At 39.4% G+C, this 21,024-nt stretch overlaps 1 protein-coding gene across 1 annotated transcript in view; it reads left to right on the top strand.

Annotated features, from left to right (window-relative positions):
* The first annotated feature begins 928 nt into the window (after positions 1-928).
* Positions 929-21,024, top strand: part of GALNTL5 (UDP-N-acetyl-alpha-D-galactosamine:polypeptide N-acetylgalactosaminyltransferase-like 5) — a 58,185-nt gene continuing 38,089 nt past the window's right edge. Inside the window, exons 1-4 of the mRNA XM_006895188.1 lie at positions 929-1,019; positions 6,157-6,274; positions 14,434-14,600; positions 16,104-16,226. Coding sequence (XP_006895250.1) covers positions 929-1,019; positions 6,157-6,274; positions 14,434-14,600; positions 16,104-16,226 — 499 coding nt within the window. The remainder of the gene's footprint in view (positions 1,020-6,156; positions 6,275-14,433; positions 14,601-16,103; positions 16,227-21,024) is intronic.

Here is a 21,024-nt window from a genome sequence, read left to right as displayed (position 1 = left end):
ATATATTAATAAATATAGAAATATATATTGAATGGTAATATATATACTTTATAAGCATATTATAAATTTTGACATTAATTTTATATCATTTTTAAGATTTTTTCCTTTTTTTCATTTTCAATTTTGTTTTATTAATTTTAACAAACATTTACAGATATTTTGGATTTCGATTCATTCATTGTTGCACTATTTTCTCTAACCCCCCCAGTTCGTTCCTCTTTTTCTTTTCCTTGAAAGTCTGTTTTAATTGTTCCATTGCCACAGTGCTTGTCAAAGCCATTTATCTCCTTTGTCAGTGTGTCCTTTGCCATTCCCTATCACTCCTCCCTGAGAGAGACTTCACCCTGATTCATAAGGAAAAGGGGATGGCGTATTCTCTTAGCTACTTCCTGCTGAAAAGGGACGCTGTAGGTTTCAGGGTGAAGATCTTCTCTCACTACTCTAAGGGGCCCCTTTGGGAATAGAAAACATGTACACTATTGTGGAGATTGATTTTGGAATTTAGATGCACTGTTATCAATTGTGCTTAGCCATACATGTTCATATCCTTGAAGATGCATCATGGAACTGTTGAGTAATCTTATGAATATCAGTTTTAAGATATTTTTGCTAATGAATAGAAAAAACACTTTATGTCATCTAATTATATAATAGAACAATAATAAAGTTACCCTGTCTTAAAAGCACTGAAAATAAAATTCAAGTTAAGTAGATTCTAATAGAATTTTTTAATATCTTTCTGATTTAGGAAATGGAAAAGAGTGCTTCAAAATATATTAGGTTTACAATGAGAAATGTTGCAGTTAAATATTTGTTCCTTGTATTTGGGACCTGCACAGCGCTGGTATTTATTTACCTTCTGTATAGTCGGGAAGACAATCACAATCCAATCAATACACCTGAATCAATTTGGTCCCCAGAAAAAGCTATGCATGAGCAATACAGAGTAGACCCAGAGCAAATACCAGCCATAGACCCCGGAGATGAACTGCAAGAACTAAAAGTATCTCTTCAACTTCGTAAGTATTTGTATCTTCTCTGATCGTTATTTAGAGAGGAAAATGCAGCATTAATTTAGCATTTTCATATGTAAAAGTATATTCTTCTTTGAATAATAATTAAAATATTGACAAAATATTTAAATACATGTGTTTAAAACAATAACACAAGTACTCATCAAGCAAATGAAAGTTTTTTTAAAAAGTTTGTTCTATTTATATCAGATAGTTTGCATTAAAAAAAAAAGAACTTACACTTAAAGCCTCACCCCCTTCCTTTCACCTGTAACCCAAGAGGGATTCACTACCCTGAATTGGTGGGTATCTGTCTTAATGTATTTTTAATATTGTTCTTCAACCCTTTAATCATGGTAGCAGATTTTCCCAATACAAGGTATCATTTAAAAATTGTAGATATAAATAAAGTTAAACCCTTGTCAACTTTAAGTTTCTCTATCAAGATGTTGCTTATTTGTCCAGCTAGGAGCAGTATTTTTCCCTTCTATTAATTTTAATCCATGCTGAAGGCTTTCTCAGAACCTTACCCAAACAGTGCCTCAAGTCTTCATTTTGTGAAAGCAAGATTGTGTTATTAGTGACACCACTAAGTTGCTCTCTCTGTGTCATCATAGCAAGCACAAAGATCCATCTTTTAAATCTTTATGACTCTGATGAGTGATAAAAGCAACAGCGGCTCCTATTTTCTTTTGCAGTTTATTTGCACTTACAAAGGAGGACAGGGACCGTGGTTCTGGTTTGCATCCCAGAGCCTAACACAATCCCTAGCGCCTAGTGTGCTGTGATGAATGGAGCTATCCTCACCAAGAGCTGGGAACTTATGTCTTCTCTCCCACATAGTGCCTCTTACAGCTCTTTCTGTTCCTATTTAGATCTCTACTCTGAACGCTTACATTTTGCCATTTTGGCAACTGCACACAAGCCATCTAAACTAGTTGTTATCGTTAGCTACTATCAAGTTGGCACTCACTTCATGGTGACCTCATACACAATGGAATTAGTGACTCAGAGGGTTTTTGTTGGCTGGCTTTCAGACGTAGATCACCAGACAAGGTCCCCCGAGACTCAGCATTATAGCATCATATGGACCTGCACTGCTAGGTGACCGATGGCCACACTTGAGGTGCATCAGCCAGCAAGAAACGTGGGTCTTCTCAATGGACGTTCTATTAATGAATTCTAAGGACAAGATACTTTTTTCCCTGGAGCGTCCTCTGATATTGTATATTTTGGAATTCTTGTCTTTCATGTTTCTAACTTTTCATGCTCCACTTAATTACACTTATCTGAAAATAGAGATCATACATATTTATTTTACAGATCATATATATTTATTTTACAGTTCTTTATCACTCACTTAATAACCTCTTCCCCACTTCTGGTTTATGTATTTGGTTGCTAACAACCAACCAGTGTCTCAGGAAAAAAGAGACCCGATAATCTCTTTCTAAAAAGTCACAGCAGTTGATAACACAATTCCACCCTCTAATACTTGGGGTTGCCACAAGTCGGAATGCAACTTTTTTCATCTCCAAGCATAGTTATCAAAGACATTGAATTAAAATTATTAAGTTACCAATAAGCTGCACTTACCAAGGTAGGATAGTGAGGTGTACATTATAGAAAGATTTTTTTCCATAGCAAAAATGAAAATACGTCTCCAATTCTCAGGCAGAAAGTCTACCAAGAACACTATCAGTTATTTGAGAAACTCACTCAAATTTTACTGGATTTTGCTTTTAGAAGAAAAGATTTGGGAGTTGGATGATTGGTTGCCCAAGGTGACCCTTTCTGACCCTGAAATTCTAAGGTTGAGAGGAGGCCACTTCCTTTCCTCCACAACCTTTGGGGTCACCTGACCCTCCTCTGTCTTACAAAGAACAAGAGAGGGACTCCTCTTTTTTCCTAGTATGTTTGGTTATGTAAATGAACAATAGAACATTGATTACTTTTCCTTTTCTCTCCTAATTCACCAAATTTGATTCCCCTCCAGGCAATACCGGGTTCCAACCAAACATGAGTAAAGTAATTTTCAAAGGAATGTGAAATAGGAAGAATAAAAATTAATATCCCATGATGTCATTTTGCTAGATCATTTTTTTACAAGTGTATTTATTTGAGCATTATTTATTATAACAAAAGATTCTTTCTTTAGGTATAAATGTTCACTAATAAAAAAACTGGCAAATCATGATAAAGTTCTTTTTTAAAAAAAAAAGAATAAAAATGCTCTTTGTACTTTCATGGGACAGGCTAAGATTACTATGTGCAAAATAGAAAAAACTAAATGCAAAACTGTTATTTAACAATATACTACCATTTCCAGTAATAACAGTAAATTATATATATTTGTGTATATACACATGCTAGATCATTTTTAAAAGGAAATATAAAACTAATCCTCAAAGAAAAATATTTGGAGGCAGGACTAGACTTGTTTTTTTTAATGAACAATTTGTCAGATTAATAATTTGTTGTGTTCATGCGAAAGATATGTTTAAGGGATAATCATGATATAAACAAAAACAGAAAGTCTTGGTTTTTTAGTCACTGTTTCAGGGAATTGCTCAGATTATGAATCCACAAGGTACCTCCACCTCTCAGGTCTGACAGACTTTGAATTCTCCTTTGTCATGAAGGGCTGCTTGCCCCTCTCTTCTGCTTCTGCACCCAGCCCCACCTCAGGCATTGCCTCTGTTATATAGATCTTGCAGGTATCCTGCTGGGTTTGCTGCTCAGCTTTCAGGCTTGTTTCTACAAAATTCCTTTCCCATGGTGACCTATAAAGAAATCCTCCTGGAACTTGTGTTGACCTACACGAGTCTGATACATGGGCTTTCTGGAATCCGTTTCAGGGCAGCTCTCTTGCTCTAGACTCAAGGGATCTGGCTTCAGATTCACCTCTCTCTACTTCTTCACAGCAACAGCTTCACATACTTTTCCTTGTCTTTTCTGCATCTTTGCTCCTTTTGTCCAGTATTCTTTTATGTATTATGTAAACCTCCATTCCTCCATGACCCCACCAGGTAGGACTAGGTGCCTCCCCTTCCACTCCTGCATTACCCCGCTCACGGCACACACCTGTAACAGCACATGTCCCACATTGCATTGATGTTAGGTGTCCATGTCTCAAAATTTACCAAAAGTCGGAATGTTTCTTAGTCTTCTTTGCACCCCAGAGCCAGGAAGAGTATTGATTTCTAATTGTTGATAAGTGCTGAATTCAGCCCTTTTGATTTTCTGACCCTAGCTCTTTGCACATTTCATTATACTTTACTTTGTCTTTCCATGTTGCCCTTTGAAATCTCTTCACCTCCTTAATGTCTTGATTTCTTCCCTTTGCTTTAGCTTCTCGGCACTCTTGTGCAATATTCAGAGTCTCATCTGTCATCCATCTTGGTCTTTTCATCCTCCTCTCTCTTCATAATGACCTTTCACATTCTACCTGGGTGATATTCTTGATAACCTCCCACAGCTCATCTGGTCTTCTTCACTTATTAGTGTTCAAGGCCTCAAACCTGTTCCTGAGATGGTTTTGAAATTCAAGTGAGATAGACTCAATGTTAAACTTTGTTTCCTGTGGATTTGATTTCATTTTCTTTAGCTTCAGGTTGAACTTGCATATGAGTATTTGGTGGTCTGTTCCACAATTAGCACCTGGCCTAGTTTTCACAGCTGATACTGAGTTTCTCCAACAATTCTTCACACAGATGTAATCAATCTGATTACATACCATCAGGTGAAATCCATGTGTATAGCCTATGTTTATGTTTTTTGTACAATGTATTTGCAATGAATAAATTATATATTGCACAGAGATTTGAGATTTGCCTCCAAGAAGCAAGTTGGTTTCACCCTCTTGCTGACAGATGTATTTGTTCTCTTGAAAGTCCGTGATATGTTCAAAACTCTTCTCCAGCACCACAGCTCAAAAGCATTGATTATTCTTCTGTCATCCTCATTCACTGTTCTCAGGTACATAGCAACCAATTTTAAAGACCATAGCTTGGATCAAGCTCATTTTAATCTCCAAACTGACATCGTTGCCCTTTAACATCCTGGAAAGGTCATTGACAGCAGAATTTCCCAAAGCAACTCCTTTTTTGATTTCCTGATTGCTGGTACCAAGAGTGTTGTTTGTAGATCCAAGCAAGATTAAATAATCAACAACCCCGATCCTTTCTCCATCTATCAAGATACTACTGCCTTATGATCCAGTGGTGAGGATCTTTGTTTTCTTGATGTTGAGATGCAATCTCTACTAAAAGCTGCAATCTTTGACCTTTTGCAGCAAATCCTTCAAGTCTTTCTCAGTTTTGGTGAGAAAGGTTGTGTAATCTGCATAAGACAGATGCGCATTATTTGTTAGATCCTGATGCCACATTCTTCTTCATAAAGTTCATCATTCTGGAGGCTGCATATCTCTTAGTACTATAAAACTTTTTATATAATGTTTCTCCCCATTTTTTCAATTTCTCATTGTCTTTGATCATGTCTTAATCTTTAACCATTTTAGTTCAGCTTATTTCTCTTTTGTGATTACATTTTTGTTTTTATTTCTGCCCAAGAATTTTTGTCTTTTAACAGAAAATGCCCTCTGACTTCATTTATTTTTGTTTTCGATATGTTTTGTTTTCCTGTTTTATTCTCTCTAAAGGAAATTTAAGAGAGGAGATTCTGTTCTCTTTCTTTAATCGTCCTTCCCTGGGTAGAATAAATGACTGGAAAGGAGCTAGTTATTTATACTTTGCTCTGGAATATACTTTGATTTGTGCAAAAACTTCTGGTTCTCACTTTCAACCTTCTCATCTCTGAGGGAAGCTAAGGTGGCCTAGTGGCAAGAAGCTGCACTACAATCCCAGAGGTGCATGGTTCAAATCCACCAGATGCACTGCTAGAAAAGGAGGCACAATCTCCTGTACTAGTCAAATCTGAGTTGACGGTACACACACACACACACACACACACACACACACACACTAACATTTTTTAAAAAGAGGAAAGTTTCTCATCTCTGAGATTAGTTTAGGTTCTAAAAAATTTGTTGAATTTTATTATAAAGGGAATGAATTCTGCTATCCTGCATCAGTGTAATGATAGTAAACTGTACATGCCTAACGTTAATTATCTTTTCTTTCAGTTCAGAATTTTAACTATTCACAACTAGATCTTAAAAAACTGACCACGTATGGATTCAATACCGGTGCCAGTAGAAGCTTGGGCAAGGAGAGAAGTGTGCCAGATACCAGACATAAAATGTATGTTACTCCTATTAATTTTGGAAAGAAATAATTATTGGCCATGTTTTAATTTTAGCATATTAGCATATGGGAGATTTTTAAAGATTTGCAATCATATGATCTCAAGATCTTATTTCAAAATTCTAGAACTTATAGTGTAGAGAATATATTCCCTGAATTGAGTCTCTCACAAGTAATTTTTTTCTAAAATAACCATTAAAGATATTTCACCTAGAATGTCTTGGACACCTACCTCACTTTACTCCCAGGTCTACTTTTCTCCATTATTCCATTGTTTGTGTTAATATATTTTTATTAACTTCTGTTGATTTGCTGCTAAAGAGGTGGCTATTCTCCCTTAAATGAAGGAAAAGTATTTAAATTTTAGAAAATGGGCAACTTCTAGTAATGAAAAGGCAAGGCTTGGGTCAGGAAATAAGATAAAGTGGGCCCACATTTCCCACTTCTGTTGCATAAAGAGTGCAACACCACACTGTAAGAATCAATTACATTTATTGTTTTTGTTATTGTGTACCATCAAGTCAAAACCAACTCATAGCTGACCCTCCAGTGAGTTTTCAGAGGCCGTTAATCATGCAGGAAGAGATTGTCCCTTTTTCTCCCAAAAGGGCACCTGGTGGATCTGAAACCTACGTTCCTTTGGATTAGCAGCACAACTTCTTACCTCTAAACCATTAATCTTAGGACTTATTCAAGAGATGCAGTGTTTGTACGTGTGAAATAACCTATCTAGATACGGAAGGCTGGCTGTATGAGAAGTGTGGCATCAGAATCGGAGGTAGACTCATCAACAATCTGCATTATGCAGATGACACAACCCTGCTTGAAACTGAGGAGAACCTGAAGTGCTTGCTGCGGAAGGTCAAGGACTACAGCCTTCAATATGGATTGAAGCTCAACATCAAAAAAACAGATTCTCACCACTGGACCAATTGGCAGCATCATGATAGACAGTGAAGAGACTGAGATTGTTGACAGCTTCCATTTGCTTGGCTCTACAATCAACTCTTGGTACCAGCAGCCAGGAAATTAAAAGACTAATTGCACTGGGAAAGTCTGCTGTCAGAGACCTCTCCAAGGTACTGAGGAGCAAAGATGTCAGTCTGGAGACTAAGGTGCACCTGATATAGGCCATGGTCTTTGCCATTACTTGCTATGCATCAGAGAGCTGGACAATGACTAGGGATGATAGAAGGACAATTGATGCCTTTGAGCTTTGGTGCTGGAGAAGAGTATTAAATATACCATGGACTGCTAGGAGAACAAACGAGTTCATCCTAGCTGCTCCATGGAGGCAAGGATTTTGAAGCTTTGTCTGACATACTTTGGACATGTTGCAAGGAGTCACCAGTCCTTGGAGAGGAACGTCATGCGGTAGAGGGTGGAGGGGCTGCGTAGGAGAGGAAGACCCTTGATGAGATGGCTTGATTCCATCACTGGAATAATGGGGATGGGCGTTTTTCAGACAATAATATTGGCAAGGGATAGAGCAGGGTTTAGGGCTGTTGTACGTAGGGTTGCTATGAGTCACAAGCGACTCGACGGCACATAACAACAACAGGTCTTAATAAAAAAACAATTTATACAAGCCATAGAATATAATATGAAATTAATTAGAGGATAATTTTTTCAATTGAGTATTTAACTCACATAAAGGAAGATCAGTCACTTTGGTTGTCTATGACTTTAATCTTCATTTCTTCCTCCAAATTTCATCTTATAAAATACTGAAAAACTCAATTCAAAACAAAATCTAATTTCCTTCTATATGGGGTCTATTTCTAGACTCTCTGATCTGTTTTATTGATTTGATTATTGTGAGGCCAGTACCACACTATCCTGATTACTACAGATTTAGAATGAGTCTGGAAATCAGATGGTGTTAGTCATCCAACTTTTTTGTTTTCTTTATTATTTTTTTGTGTATGTACCATCAAACCAAATCTGATTGGTACAGGAGATTGTCCCTCCTTCTCCAGCAGAGCATCTGGTGGATTTGAACTGCTCTCCTCTGGGATTGCAGTGCAGCTTCTTGCTACTAGGCCACCACAGCTCACCCCTTTTTTATTTTCTTGAGCCCCTTTCCGTTGAGAGTCATTGAAAAATGGTTATTTTAAATAACTTTCAGAACAGGCGGGCGGGGGGCGGGGGGACACGCACTAAGAATTATCAAATGAGCAAAAAAGGTGGCACATTCACACTGCTCCATCAAAGTCAAATGTCAAAGTCGGAACCAACTGTCAAGGCAGAACCAACTCACAGCTGGCCCTCCAGTAGGCTTTCTGAGACTAAAACGCATGGAAGGAGATTGTGCATCTTTTCCCTGCAGACCTGCTGGTGGATTCGAATCATCCAAGAGGTGCCAGGTGCCAGCATTGAGTTAGTATTATGCAACTCTTCAGGCCACCAAAGCTCCCTTAAACCAAGAACACAGATGGGAGAAAAACTGAAGCGGTATAGCCTCACTTTTAAGGCAGTACTTAATGGCTATGAAAGTTCAGGGGTCATGTACTTGGAATTGGGCAAAGAGAGCCCAGGATGCTGTAAGTGATTGCTGTTGGACTTTCCCAAAGCTTTGGATGAGAAAAATGCTTCAGATAGGCAACTCAGAGGTAGAGAACTGACTCGTTATTTACTAACAGTGCGACACTGTTGGCAAGTAGGGGTTGCCCATGAAAGGAAGATGTGGACACCATCACTTAGGTCTGCCTCTGCAGCCAGTGAAAAACCCTTGCCCATACACACCTGGCTGCAGAAGCTAAGCTTTCCCAAACTTCACATGGTGGTGTAAAGGAAACAAACCCTCAGGGTACACTCAGAACCACAACACAAACCTCAGAAGACTGTATTGCTGAGGGAGCATCAATCAGAACACCCAAGAATTCAGAGTCCAAGGGGTTGGAGCTACACAACTAAGAACAAGAGTGCCCTCTAGTGGTTTCTATTACTGTTAGGCGCCGTCTAGTCCAACAAGCGGTGTGAACAGCCTCACAAATCACTGCCAAGCTCAAACCCAAACTGCTGTCATTGTGTTGAGCCTTTTCACTCAGAGTCCTTCCTCTCTTTTATTGACTTTCTACTTTTGCTAATATAATATCTTTTTTAAGAGGACTGACCCCTCCTGATGACATGCCCAAAGTATGTGAGATGAAATGTCACCATCCTTGTCTCTAAAGAGCATGCTTTGGCAGTCCATGGAGAGTTGAGGACTCTTCTCCAATTCCACAATTCAAAGACATCAATTCTTCTGTCTTTCTTACTCATTGTCCAACTTTCAGACGCATAGGTAGCAATTGCAAGTGCTTGGATCAGGCATGTTGTTGTTCTTGTTGTGTATCATTGAGTCAGAACAGACCCATAGCTGACTCTCCAGTGGATCTTCAGAGGCAGTAAATCACATGATTTCTTCTGTGTAACAGCTGGTGGATTTGAAGCGCATACCTTTGAATTGGCAGCCAATTCCTTACCATTAAGCCACTAGGGCTCCCTGAATCTAGTCTTTAAACTGACATCCTTGCTCGTTAGCATTTTAAAGAGTTCCCTGACAGCAGATTTGCCCACTGCAACATGTCTTTTGATTTTTTGAATGATTATGAGTCAATGTAAAATGAAATCCTTGACAGCTTCAATCTTTTCTCCACTTTTAATTTTGTTGCTTATGGGTCCAGTGGGAAAAATTTTTGCTATCTTGATGTTGAGATGTAACCCATATTGAAATATTTTATCTTCTGCAGTTAAGTCCTTCAAATCTTCTTCAGTTTCTGCAAGCAAGGTCGTGTCACCTACATAATGCAGGTTTTTAATAAGTCTTCCTTCAATCCCGATACTACATTTATTGTCACATAGTTTAGCTTCTTGAATTATTTGTTCAGTGTACAGATTGAATCAACACTCTTGGCACCAGCAATCAGGAAATCTAAAAAATGAATTGTCTTTGAAAAAACCTGCTGTCAGGGATCTCTCCAGAGTGCTGAAGAGCAATGATGTCTGTCTAAAGACTAAGGTGTGCCTGACCCAGGCCATGGTCTTTGCAATTACTTGCTATGCATCAGAATGCTGGGCAATGACCAAAGCTGACAGAAGAATCAATGCCTTTGAGTTGTGATGCTGGAGAAGAATATTGACTATACCATGGACTGCCAAGAGAACTAACAAATCTATCCAGGAGAGGGTGAAACCAAGTTGCTCATTGGAGGCAAGCTTTTGAGACTCTGTCTCACCTACCTTGGGCATACAGCCAGAATGGATGAGTCTTTGGAGAAGAATATCATTCTTTGAAGGGTCAAGGGACGGCGCAGGAGAGGAAGACCCCAGATGAGATGAATTGACACAATAACTGGGATAATGAAGATAGGTGTGTCAGAGACAGTGAGACTGGCTCAGGACAGAGCAGGGTTCAGGGCTGTTGTAGGTCACTATGAGTTATAGTTGGCTAAGCGGCACATAACAACAACAGATTGAATAAGTATTAAGAAAAGATGCAACCCAGATACACATCTTTCCTTGTTTTAAACCATAAAATATCCCTTTGTTCTGTTTGAATGACCGTTTCTTGGTCTATATACAGATTTCACAATTAAGTGATGAGCACAATTAAGTGTTCTGGAATTCCCATTCTTCTAATGCATTATAGGGAGCTCTGGTGTAATCCGTGGTGAGTTGCAGTGCTAACTCAAAGGCCATGCCTCTCCAGGTGTTCAAACCACCAGAAGTTCTGCAGGAGTGTGACGGGCAGTCTCCTCTTGCTATGATCCACAGCATTTGAAATCTGATGGAGGATTGCTTTAAGTTAGAACTGAACTTTGTGGCTGTGAATGAGTGAGCAAATGTTTTACTTATTTCTGAAATTTTACTGTTAATACTCTGGATTTCAGTTCTGGCCTGTATTGCTTCTCATTTTCCATTTCCTTTGCTTCTTTTGTCTTGTACTGCTGCTGTTATTCTCTTTGTGGTGGTGTTTCATCTACATTTTCCTGATTTTTGTTTGTGATTTCCTCAGCTCTCATTCTTTTGCATTCCTAATCAGTAAGTTTACAATTCTTCCTCCGAAAGATTTTCTGGTTATGTACATTCTGGTGACATTTTTTTTTTTTCTGGTGACATTTTTGACCCATCTTGTCTTGATTTTGTTTTTTTTTTTTTTACTCATTTTTGTCAGTGATTTCAAGTTATCTTTTGCCTCCAAGACATTGCAGTGTTACTGTCTTTTAATTTTTTGGCTTTGATATATCTGATTCAAGTTCTGATGACATAGTCTGTAGAGAGCTGCCCTGTTAGCTGAGAAGCCACATTTCTCTGGCAGTTGGAATCCCAGCAGCACAATGGAAAAGATGAGAAAGAAGGGCGCTCTCTTCCAGTGCTATTTACAACCTCCAAAAACTCATTTGAGGGTCAGTTATGAGCTGGTTCTGACTCAACAGCAATGATTTTGACACTTGACCTTGAGCTGTGTGAATGTGAGGCATTGCTGCCTAATTTGCTAATTCTTAGTGTTTCACCTCCTGTCTCCTGACGAGTGTGGTGGAGGGGGGGGGGATGTGTAGACTAAATTGTTGTTGTCGTTGTTGTTGTTGTTAGGTGTCTGAATATAACTCATAGAGACCCTATGAGCAACAGAGCTGAACCCTGTCCTAGCCTGTGCCATCCTCATCATCTCTGACACATTTGAGCCCATAGACTAAAAAATTACATCAGTCTATACCAATGTTTCCCAAGTGAAATCCATTCAAGTATTTTTAGAGGTCTACAGATCATCCAATAAGGAGAGCTCTGGGAGTGTCGTTCATAGGCAGTTGTGCTCAAAGACGGCACCTCACCAGTAATTCTAATCCACCAGCTGTTCCCAAAGATGGACAATCTCTTCTATGTGGTCTACAGCCTATGAAAACGTGCCAGAGGGTCAGCGATGCTTCAGTTCAGACTCAACAATAAGAGTTAACGGACAAATCATCCAAGAGGGTTTTTAGATTCTGTGTTCCTACTTGTATTTAACAGAAAATCAGTGTGTGTATATACTAGATGCTAGCCTGTCTTCGTCACCCAGTTTCAGCTGAATGACAAAAAAACAGTGGAAGACTTCATATACAAACTATGTCAAACAGATGCAAACTCAATGCGTGCAAGTGTGGTGCTTTTGTTTCAACAAAATACAACCTGAAATTATATTTTTTTTTTGTTTAATTGGATTTTAGCTGTATTTACATTTCTTTTTTGTGTGTGTTAGCTTTTTAACTGGAAATTGAGTGAAAGTTTGAAAAGTAAATTGATTTTTCATTCAACCAGACATACACATTATCCTTTATTTTCATTACAGTTCACACAATATAATTACACCCCTCCCACAGCCTTGTTGTATTCTCATTTTGGTTGATCCATTATTCTTCCCCTTCCTTCCTTCAGGATTTTATTCTTGGCAAACACTCTTATCTGACATTATATATGGCTGGTATTCTAAGGAGTGAATGCCTCTCTGGTGTTGTTGGTCACCTTATAGACCTGTCTCTTGTTTTGCTGAAAGTTAAGCCAGAGGGGGGCAGTTTTGTTCCAGGCTTGAAGGGTGACCAGTCTCTGATGAACCAGGAGGCCTGCCCTTCGTGAGTTTTTGAGCTATATTCCAGGTTTCCCCCACTTCATCCAAGATTTCTGTGGAGTGGTCAAATGAGAGAGCTGAGCACCATCTGATTCTCCTGGTCTCAGGGTCCCAGCTGTCGGGGTACCCCCTGTCCCTTCCTCCTTTGGACTCATTGCTTCAGTACATTTTTGCTTTTATTTCCCTTTTTGTTCCAGACAGAGAGAGACCAATAGTTCATGTCGCATTATTTTTATTTGGTTTATACTTACTTAAGAACTGATAAATACAATGGATTCCTACCTGATTTTGCTTGCTTGTTTATACATGTTTCAGAAACATTCAAGTAATTTAAATCAACTCTAGAGGCTGAAACAAGGGGTCCTAGTAGTGCCGTGACTTAAGTGTTGAGCCATTAATTGAAAGCCAAGTGGCTTAAACCCACTAACTACTCCGTGGAAGAAAGATGAAGAAGTCTGTTCCCATAAAGATCACAGCCTTAGAAACCCACAGGGCAGCTCGACTCTAGACTCTGTCCGTAGTCACCAGGAGTCTCATGAACTACAATGAGCTTGGTTGCAGAGGATTCTGCAGGTTGAAACCTTATTTACTCTTCAAAAAGAGGTTGCACATTACTCAAGTTCAAGTTTGGTTTGGGTTTTCTTTTTCTAAAATACATCTATTTCCTCTCCAACAACTCAGTGTCTTTAATGAAAATTTGGACCTTTGAGTGTTTCCCTGTTTGCCTCTGCAAAGTCAGTGCTTCAAGCCCTGGGTGGGGGGAGCTGCACTTTCCCCTGTTTCTCTTCTGTTCAGATCTTTCCAATGCTTGGCTCTGTTGTCTAATACATACATCAGCCCTGCATGCACTTAGCAAAACTGGACTGGAGGAGGTTGTCTATCGTTACCTCATGGATTTGAACCATCTGCCATTTATGGTTGCCACCACAGAAACCAAAATACTACTTGTGCTTAGATGCTGATTAAAACACACCTGAAATAATAAGAACTCAGAAGGTGTCTCAGGAAAGAACAACTATTGATAGTATTAAGAAAGGGGAAATGATTTCTTTTTTAAAAATGTATTAGATTTGGATATTTTATCTTTTTTAATTGTGATTTGAGTGAAAATTTATAAAGCAAATTAACTTTTCAATTAATCCTCACACATATTTTGTTTTCTGGAATTAATTACAGTGTACCAATAATGCTATTGCAGTGTCCCCACTTGCCCCTGAACTCTCGTTCCATTTATCCTGCTGGTCTACCCCTTCCTGCCTTTCGGGCCTTGTCACTCAGAAAATGCTGCTCCTTGGATTCTACATGGTTTTGGTCTAAGTAGTGAGTGTTTATCTGGTAAGGGGAAATGATTTTTAAAATATTAGAGCAAAGTAAGATGTTAAAGACATTTCTGTATCTTTATTTTCTGTTTTTAAATGCCTTTCACCTTATTATAAATTATTATAATACACTTGAAAGCATAAGGAGAGAAAAAAGGAAACTGAAGAGTGGTGGTGATGCAATTCTACTCCCACACATTTAAGACATTTAAATGAATCATTTTCTTTCTCTTATTCTTGCCCTACAGGTGTCTTAATAAATTTTACCCAAAAAATCTACCAACTGCCAGTGTTATTATTTGCTTCCATAATGAAGAATTTTATGCCTTGTTTCGAACAATATTGAGTGTGATAAACCTCACCCCACACCACCTCCTGGAAGAAATTATTTTGGTAGATGACAAGAGTGACTTCGGTAAGGCGGAACAATAATAAGCCAGCTAATCTACTATGCAGGCAGTCCCAGGCCTCGTGATTGCCTGAGTTTTTAATTTACAACATAAAATTTTTTTATTAAAAAAATTATTACTCTGGTAGGTGCTATCAGCTCTCAGGAGAATGTGTTAAGACCTGGCCTGTATTGAAGGGGGTCAGTCTGACGGGTGGTTAGTGCCCCTAAGAGGCTATCAGGAAGAAATAACATCAAACCTGGGTTCAGAAGGGTAAGCTGCAGCTGTCCCGGTGTCAGGAGGAAAGGAGTCTAGAACCGTGCCCCTAGCCCATCAGGATCAGGTGTGGCTCCTACACTGCAAGAGCAGCTGGCAGCCTGCACTGCTGCTGCTGGACAGAGACATCCATCCATCCATGGTTTGGACAGGAAGAAGGTCTCTCCTCCACCATGCTAACTCATTTACCCCCAGACTTCTGATCCAGATTTCTGAGATACAACACTTTCGAGCTCTGAAGCACCCATGTCCACCTCACCTGGCCTGGCCTCCTCTCTGGTTTTCATACACCAGGAACCAGTTGCCACTCAGTGGGCTTTGACTCATGGTGGCCTGCACGTATGTCATTGTAGGACTGTTCTAAGGGTTAAATCTTGGAAGTGGATCTCCAGCCTTCTGGGTGGACTCAAACCTCCAACCTTTTGGTGAGCACTGCTTGTAGCACCCCGAGAGTCACCATTTTCATATTCCCTTTCATATCCTAAGGCTGCCAGGGACAGAGGATGTATTTCTCCCTCTTACTGCAACCCTGCAATGAACATCAAAGATAGAAGAACACTGAGACTTAGACAATTTACCCAAGAGCGATTGCAAAATTGAAGCACAGTTATGGCACAATTAGGACAGTTAAAGGTAAAAATCAGATTGCTCCAAAGCTCCATAATTCAGGCTTTTCCCAGTAAATTTTCCATTAAACTTCTATTAAATTAAAGATATTTGACTAAGAAATGGACTCATATCTGACTTAAATCATGAACACTTTTTTCTTTTCCTCTCTTTCTCTCATTGCTTTCAAGTTAGAATCAACTCATTGTTAATCCTCCACTGAGTTTCAAGGGTAAAAAGTACAGATTAACCAACTTTCTCAAACTCAGAGCTGCTGGTGGATTTGAACCACCAGTATTTGGTTTAGCAGTATAATTCCCTACAGACTAGGGCCCCCTGTAAGAGCTGGAATTTCTGTGAAGTAGGGAGCTCTGATGGCCTAGTGGCAAGAAGTTGCACTGCAATCCCAAAGGCCACCAGCTGCTCTTCAGGAGAAGGTTGGGCAATCTCCTCCCCTGCGATTAACTGCCTCTGAAAACCCACGAGAGGGTCAGCTATGAGCCGGTTCAGACTCGACGGTAAACAACAATAGCAACAACAGCATAGCTTTTAGGAATTAAACAGAATTGTGACAAATGGCTTTCATTTATATAATAGCAGTTTAACAAATTATCATCTTGGTTTGTTTGTTTGTTTGTTTTTTTCAGATGATCTGAAAGAAAACCTATACTACCAGCTGGATGATTATCGGGAAAAGGTTAAATTAGTAAGAACAAACATAAGACAGGGATTGATCCGAGCGAGGATGATCGGAGCAAGTCGTGCTACAGGTATGAGCTCTCACTCAGGACCTCGCCTTGGATCTGTGTCCAGAAGCCTTTCTGACCATGAACTTGAGAAATCACAAGGCCCTCTGTGTCTTTGTTGGCTCACACAGAAAAGCAGAAGTCGATTTCACCCATACTCTTTGTCTTCGAGTTGTTGTTGCTGTTGTTGTGTACCATCGACTTGTAACTGACCCATAGTGGGCCCTCTGGTGGGTTTTCAGAGGCAGTGAATGTCAAGAGAGAAAATGACCCGTTTTTCTCCTGTGAAGCAGCTGGTAGAATTGAACTGTGTGCCTTGGGAATTGCAGCGCAGCTTCTTGCCATTAGGCCACCAGAGCTCCTGAGTTGGAACCAAGTAATAGCGCCCTCTCGCGTAAGCGCCATCTCATCTCTCTCTCTCTCTCTCTCTCTCTCTCTCTCTCTCTCTCTCTCTCTCACACACACACACCCACACACCCACACACACACCCTCCCCCCAGTTTTCAGAAACTGTAAATGGCATGGGAGGAGACTTCCCGTCTTTCTCCCTCAGAGTAACTTGTGGATTCAAACCATCAGAGTACAGTTCTGCATCTTTAATCTCCTTTTAACTGAAAGTATCCCGCTTTGAGAAAATAATTTCTTGTTTCAGATGGAAGATAACCGTTTCAGGGCCATTATGCTAGCCCTCACCACAAGACAGGTCTCCCAGGGTTTAAAGTCTAAGGTAGAGGAGATTTTGCTGCAGAGTGCTTGGGAGCAATGCCTACAAAGGTGTGAGGACACTAAGAGAGAGGAGGAGAAGGGGGATGTGGGTGCTTTAGCCTGTCCCACAAGGAGCTGTAGAGCAGAGATGGTGCTCAGGTCCTTCAGGAAGCAGATGCCAAGACAGAATGAGAAGTTTGGTTTGTTGGAGGAGATTCTGGTGAAAAGCAAAGGGTGTGTGTGTAGAAAGGGATATGAGGGAGCCTCAGACCTGACATGTGAAGGGAGGGAAGAAATGAGGTTTGGATTGAAGGATTTGAGATTGCAGGTCGCATAGGACAGTTCTGTCAAGTTACTGTGATGAACACGTCTCTGTAGAGAAGTGGAGAGAATACAGGACTCTGTGTTGCTGAAGGGGGACTTAGGACCAGAAAGGAATTTTTTGCTTAGGTCAAAGGGACTTCAGATGCAAAGACCAATGGAGGTGGAAAGAAGAATCCTCAAAATAATTGTGCAAGTCAGATCTCCAGAGAAGTAGTCCTTTCAGAAAGGGCAAAGCATTTTCCCCACAAACCCCATCAAGTAACACCTTCCCCTAAACATTTCTACTTTGGTCCGATATCACATTGTAACGAGTTGCCATTGGATCAATTCCATTGGGTTTCCAAGGTTGTAAGCTTTTTTTAAAATAAAAACATTTTTATTATTTTTGTGTGTGTACCATCAAACCAGATCAGATTGGTACAGGAGGAGATTGTCCCACCTTCTCAGCAGAGCATCTGGTGGATTCGAACCGCGCACCTCAGGGGTTGCAGTGCAGCTTCTTGCCACTGGGTCACCAGAGCTCGCCCAAGGTTGTAAACTTTTATCTAATTTTGTATTGTGGTTTGAGTGAAGGTTTATGAAGCAAACTGATTTTGCATTCAACCATTCAGAGATGTTTTAAGTCATTAATTGCACTACTCACAGCTACCCACAGTGCAATTTCATCTTTCCCACTTTCTCTCTATAATCCTCATTTCTGTTAATCCTTCTATCCTACACCTTCCTGTCTTCAGGACTTTATCCTTGGGCAAATGTTCTCTTTTGACCTTGGATGGTCGGCTATTCTTTTTTAAAATTTATTTTTATTTTATTATTATTATTAATTTTAATGAAAATTTACAGACACTTTGGCTTTTCATTCATTCATTCATTGTTGCACTTTTCTCCCTGTCCACCCCCTCCCCAGTTCACTCCTCTCCCTGAAAAGTAAAAGAAAAACTCTTTTATTGTTATACAATCCCTCCCCACAGAAACTCTCCACTATACAGCCTTCCTTCTGGACTCCTGTCATGACAATAATACCTAATCACATATCCCTTTTAAACAGTTTTCTCCCTCATCTTTTTCAATGAAACATCATTCATACCATCTTTCTCAGTCTTCCCCACGCCCACCCAAAGGTCAGTCTTGTTTTACAACCATGGCACTATGCAGTATTTGTCCTTTTGTGCTGAGATATTTCACTCAGCATAATGTCCTCCAGGGTCATCCATTTTGAATAATATAGCATGAGTTCCTTGTTTTTCAATGCAGCATAGTATTCCATTATGTGACTATACCACAGCTTCTCTATCCATTCGTTTGTTGAGGGGCCCTTATGTTGTTTCCAACTCTTTGCTATTGTGAACAAAGCCACGATAAACATGGGTGTGCATATATCTACTTGGGTGTCAGTTATGGTTTCTTTAGGGTATATTCCCAGTAGTGGAATTGCTGGGTCAAATGGTATTTCTATTTTCAACTTTTTGAGAAAGTGCCATACTGCCATCCATAGTGGTTGCACCATTTTACACTCCCACCAACAGTGAGTAAGGGTTCCACTCGCTGCCTGCTGTTCTGTTAAATGTTGCTATTCTTACTGGGGTGAGATGATATTTCATAGTTGTTTGGGAATGGTTGGCTATTCTAGGAGGAAAAGCCTTATTGTCACTTTATAGGTCTGAAGTGATCCAACAGAATGTGGACATTATCAAATGATGTCATTACTATCACATGCAAGGAAAATATTGTTGAAGATCATCCAAAAAAACAGCTAGAACAGTACATTGACAGAGAACTTCCAGAAGTTCAAACTGAGTTTAAAAGTTACAGTGGTTCTCAAATTATTAATTTGAGAAGGGAAAATTTCCCAGAACATTTAATTGTGTTTATGTAAAATCTATACCTAGACCAAAAAGTTGTCCTCAAGGGAACACTGCATGGTTTAAAAATTGGGAAAGGCATGTGTCAGTACTGTATCCTTTCTCCATACCTACTCAATCTACATGCTGAGTAAATAATCCAAGAATCTGGACTTGTTTACAAAGAAGAGTGTGGCCTAAGGATCAGATGAAGACTCATCAATCACCAGCACTATGCAGATGACACAACCTTGCTTGCTCAAAGTGAGGAAGGTCTGAAGCACTTGCTGCAGAGGATCAAAGACTATAGTTTTCAATATGGATTGCATCTTAATATCAAGAAACAAAAACCTTCACCATTGGATCAATAGACAGCATCATGGTAGAGGAGGAAAAGATTAAAATTGTAAACTCTTTCATTTTGCTTGGAAACACAGCCAACAGCCTTGATACGAGCAGTCAAGAAATCAGGAAACATAATAGCATTGATAAAGTCTTCTCTCAAGGATATCACCAAAGTCCTGAAGAGTAATGATGTCATTATAAAGACTAAGGTGTGCCTGAGTCAAGCCACAGTCTTTCCAATTACCTGCTGTGCATCTGAGAGATGGACAATAAGTATGACAAGAGAAGATCTATGCATTTTAATAGTGGTGTTGAAGAAGAGTGTTGAATATTCCATTGACTGCTAAAAGAACAAACAGAACACAGTATGCGTTGGAGAAAGTGCAACCAGAATGTTCCATGGAGGCAAAGATATTGAAGCTTCATCTCACATATTTTTGACATGTTGTTAAGAGAGGCTGTTTCTTGGAAAAAGGACTTTATGATAGTAAAGGTGGAGGGTCAAGAAGTAGAGGAAGACTCTCAATGAGATTGATTGATAGTGTCTGCAGCAATGTACTCAAATATGTTGGGGATGATAAGGATGGTGCAAGATAAGACAGATTATTCTTGGGCTCACTACATGTAGTACTTGACTTGATGACACTTAATAACAATTATTTTGTTAAGAGCTGAGCCAGAGAGGTGAGTTTTGCTCCAAATTCAGTGTTGACTAAGGACCATAGTCTTGGTGTTCCACCAGTCTCTATCAGACCAGTAAGCCTGACCTTTTTTTTATATTTATTAATTTTTTTTATTATTGCACATTTTATTCTCCTTTTCCCTTCCCCCTTCCTCAGCCCACCTGTCAGTGCAGCCCTTGTTCCGCATTGTTGTTATATAATGTCTAATCATATACTCCTGTCAGACAGTTCTTGCCCTCATCTGTTCTAATGCAGTGTTCATGATCTATCCACTGTTTTCCCATTCTTTCCCCAAACCCTCATGTCTGTCCTATTTTATAACAGTGATTTTTATGCAGTATTTGTCCTTTTGTGATGAGATATTTCACTCAGCATAATGTTCTCCAGGTCTCCTCTGTGTTGTGTCGTGTTTTACAAGTTCGTTGTTTTTCAATGCTGCACAGTATTTTTTTTTCTCTCCATTCATTTGTTGATTGATAGACATTTGGGTTGTTTCTATCTTTTTTGCTATTGTGAATAACACAGCAATAAGCAAGGGTTTGCATACATCTGTTTGAATTATGGCTCTGGTTTCTTTAGGATATATTATCAGTAACATAATTGCTGGATCAAAGGATATTTCTATTTCCAGCTTTTTTATAAAGCTCCAGACCAATTTCGATAGTCATTGTACCATTTTATGTTCCCACCAGCAGAGAATACAGGTTCCAATCTCTCCATAAGCCCACCAGCATTTCATCTGTTGTTTGCTGCCCTGTTGAACTTTGTCATTATTGCTGGGAAGCCTGAATTTTTTTATGCTTTTGAAGTTTTGTCCACATTTGCCCCTATTTTACCCAAGATTTTCTACTGTGATTCCTTTTAAAGTAGTCACTAAGGCTATAAATGTTAAAGTAGATCGCCTTATCTTTCTTCTGAGAAGAG

The sequence above is a fragment of the Elephantulus edwardii genome, unplaced genomic scaffold (assembly GCF_000299155.1).
Source record: "Elephantulus edwardii isolate Elephantulus edwardi_28Jun2011 unplaced genomic scaffold, EleEdw1.0 scaffold00161, whole genome shotgun sequence".
Lineage (NCBI taxonomy): Eukaryota > Metazoa > Chordata > Mammalia > Macroscelidea > Macroscelididae > Elephantulus > Elephantulus edwardii.
This window is presented reverse-complemented; position numbering and strand designations above follow the sequence as displayed.